The sequence below is a fragment of the Rutidosis leptorrhynchoides genome, chromosome 2 (genome assembly GCF_046630445.1).
Source record: "Rutidosis leptorrhynchoides isolate AG116_Rl617_1_P2 chromosome 2, CSIRO_AGI_Rlap_v1, whole genome shotgun sequence".
NCBI classification, from domain to species: Eukaryota; Viridiplantae; Streptophyta; class Magnoliopsida; order Asterales; family Asteraceae; genus Rutidosis; species Rutidosis leptorrhynchoides.
Genome location: NC_092334.1, coordinates 145,938,446 through 145,940,865, shown reverse-complemented (window position 1 = coordinate 145,940,865; position 2,420 = coordinate 145,938,446). Strand labels below are relative to the sequence as shown.

The window sequence follows — 2,420 nt, the reverse complement described above, 5'->3', positions numbered from 1 at the left end:
TAAATAAAGTAACTCAGATCATACTTTATTTCTTAAACGAAGAAAAAACCTTATCACATGTTTGATTATTTACGTTGATGACATGATTATTACCGGAAATGATAAAGAAGAAATCTCAAAACTAAAAACAAACTTATTTAACAAATTTGAAATGAAAGATTTGGAAAGACTTATATACTTTTTAGGGATTGAAGTATTGCGATCTCAACAGGGGATATTTATCTGTCAAAAGAAATATATCCTTGATTTTCTTGTAGAAACAGGGATGGTCGATTGTAAACCAGCCGATACTCCTATGATTCCAAACCAACTAAAATATGTATATGGAAGACGAAGCTGATCTTGCTGATAAAGGGCGGTATCAAAGACTTGTAGGGAAACTGATCTACCTTGCTCATACTCGACCAGATATAGCACATGCAGTTGAGGTTGTGAGCCAATTCATGCATCAAACACAAGTTCACCATATGGAAGCAGTAATCAGAATCATTAGATATTTGAAGAAGACAGCTGGTCATGGAGTTGTGTTTAAAAGGAATGGACATCTAGAGACTCAGATTTACACAGATGCTAGCTGGGCTGGAGAAAAGGGGGATAGAAGGTCTACTTCAGGGTTCTTTACTCTTGTCGGAGGTAATCTAGTTGCATGGAGAAGTAAGAAACAAAAGGTTGTCTCACTCTCAAGTGCCGAATCAGAATTCAGAGGGGTAGCAAAGGGAGTGGCTGAAGCATTATGGATTAAAAAGTTACTAACAGAAACTGGGTTCCCACCAAAAGAATCTATTCAGATTATGTGCGATAATGAAGCTGCAATAGCTATCTCAGAGAATCCAGTTCAACATGACCGAACAAAACATGTTGAAATGGATAGACACTTTATTAGAGAAAAATTGGATGCCGAAATTATTTCTCTACCACGTGTCACATCATAAGACCAATTGGCAGACATCCTAACGAAGTCAGTAATGGAAGACTCTTCAGCAAAGTTCTTGTCAAGTTGAATATCGGGAACCCCACTATACAACTTAAGGGGGATTGTTAAAGAACAAGACATACCTGCACTTACCTTTTATGGTAATGAAGACTTTGGATTAGAGAAAGTTTATCTCATCACTTCCAAGTTTAGATATCACAAATGGACAAACTGCAACTTCAGAAGTAGCATGGAAACAAAGTCAAACGGCTCTAAAACCCTGCATGTTTCCTTTTATGTAAAAGTCGTTCCAATATGAGATTGGAACCATACTTCAACTAGGAAACACAGTAGCTGTTAGGCAACTTAGGGTATAAAAGCATGTTCATGTTCACTTGTAAAACTACTAATCAGTTTGAAATAACTGAAAACATCAATAAAATCTTTTTCCAACTGTTTAAATCAATTGAAAACATGACCAAGTTTGCATACCCATTAATCATAACGGTATACGTAAATTCATTTGGGTGTACGCCGTACAAAGACATTTCGTGCAACGTGCCAACGTGCTAACCGCTTTATCCATTTGACCCATTTTACAATAACCATTAATTAAAGCGGTATAACACACAACGTTTGGCGATAAACCGTGTTTCATCATTTCGTTAATCATAATCTTTGCATCGTCTACACATCCGTTAGTTGCAGACCCTAAAGGATTCTCTTGAATCTATTTCCTTCTCTAATACTCCTGATCATTGGACATGGGATGGGGACTTTTTTCTGTTTCAAAAGCTCGAAAGCTTATTGATAATCATGATTTGGCCCCTTTTTCTATGACAACAACATGGTGTAAGCAAATCCAAATAAAAGTAAATGTATTTATATAGAGGTTGAAGATGTCTAGACTTGCGACAAAAGATAATTGTATCAATCGTGGCATTGACTTGGAAGAGCAGGGATGTAGCTTTTGTGAGGAATCATTCGAAAACAATGAGCATCTTTTTTTGCAAAGCGAAACTAGCAAACAAATTTGGGGCAAGATCGCTTAGTGGTCAGGTCTTTCTTTTCGCTCTTGGTCTTCAATAGCAAGCTTGTGGGCATGGATAGATGGAGTTCCGATTCTTGGATGTAAACGTCTCATCACTACCATCATTATCTACTCAACATTTTGGAATATTTGAAGGTTGCGCAATAGTGTCATTTTCAAAGTTCATGCGTTCATGAAATGTCATGTGGTATATTGCATGCATTGTTGTGTCCGGCTTTAACTGGTTATTTGCTAAATATCATAAGAAGAGATGTAATTGAAATCAATGGTTGCAATCTTCATCAGATTACTTGTAGGTATTTGTATTCTTTTTTTCTAACGTTTTTGCTAGTTTTTAATAAAATTTCAACCGTTTGAAAAAAAATATCAATTGGTTGATTTAGGTATTAATGTAAAGTGATATTCATCACATATTGCATCTTCCAAAGCTATAACGATGTCGGTCGAAACAAAATC

General features: G+C 36.0%; 1 protein-coding gene across 1 annotated transcript; it reads left to right on the top strand.

The window, feature by feature from the left end:
* Window positions 1-317: 317 nt before the first annotated feature.
* LOC139888332 (secreted RxLR effector protein 161-like) lies at window positions 318-932 on the top strand. The gene has a single exon (XM_071871342.1). It carries the CDS (start codon window positions 318-320, stop codon window positions 930-932), a length of 615 nt encoding a protein of 204 aa, XP_071727443.1.
* The last annotated feature ends 1,488 nt before the right edge of the window (window positions 933-2,420 follow it).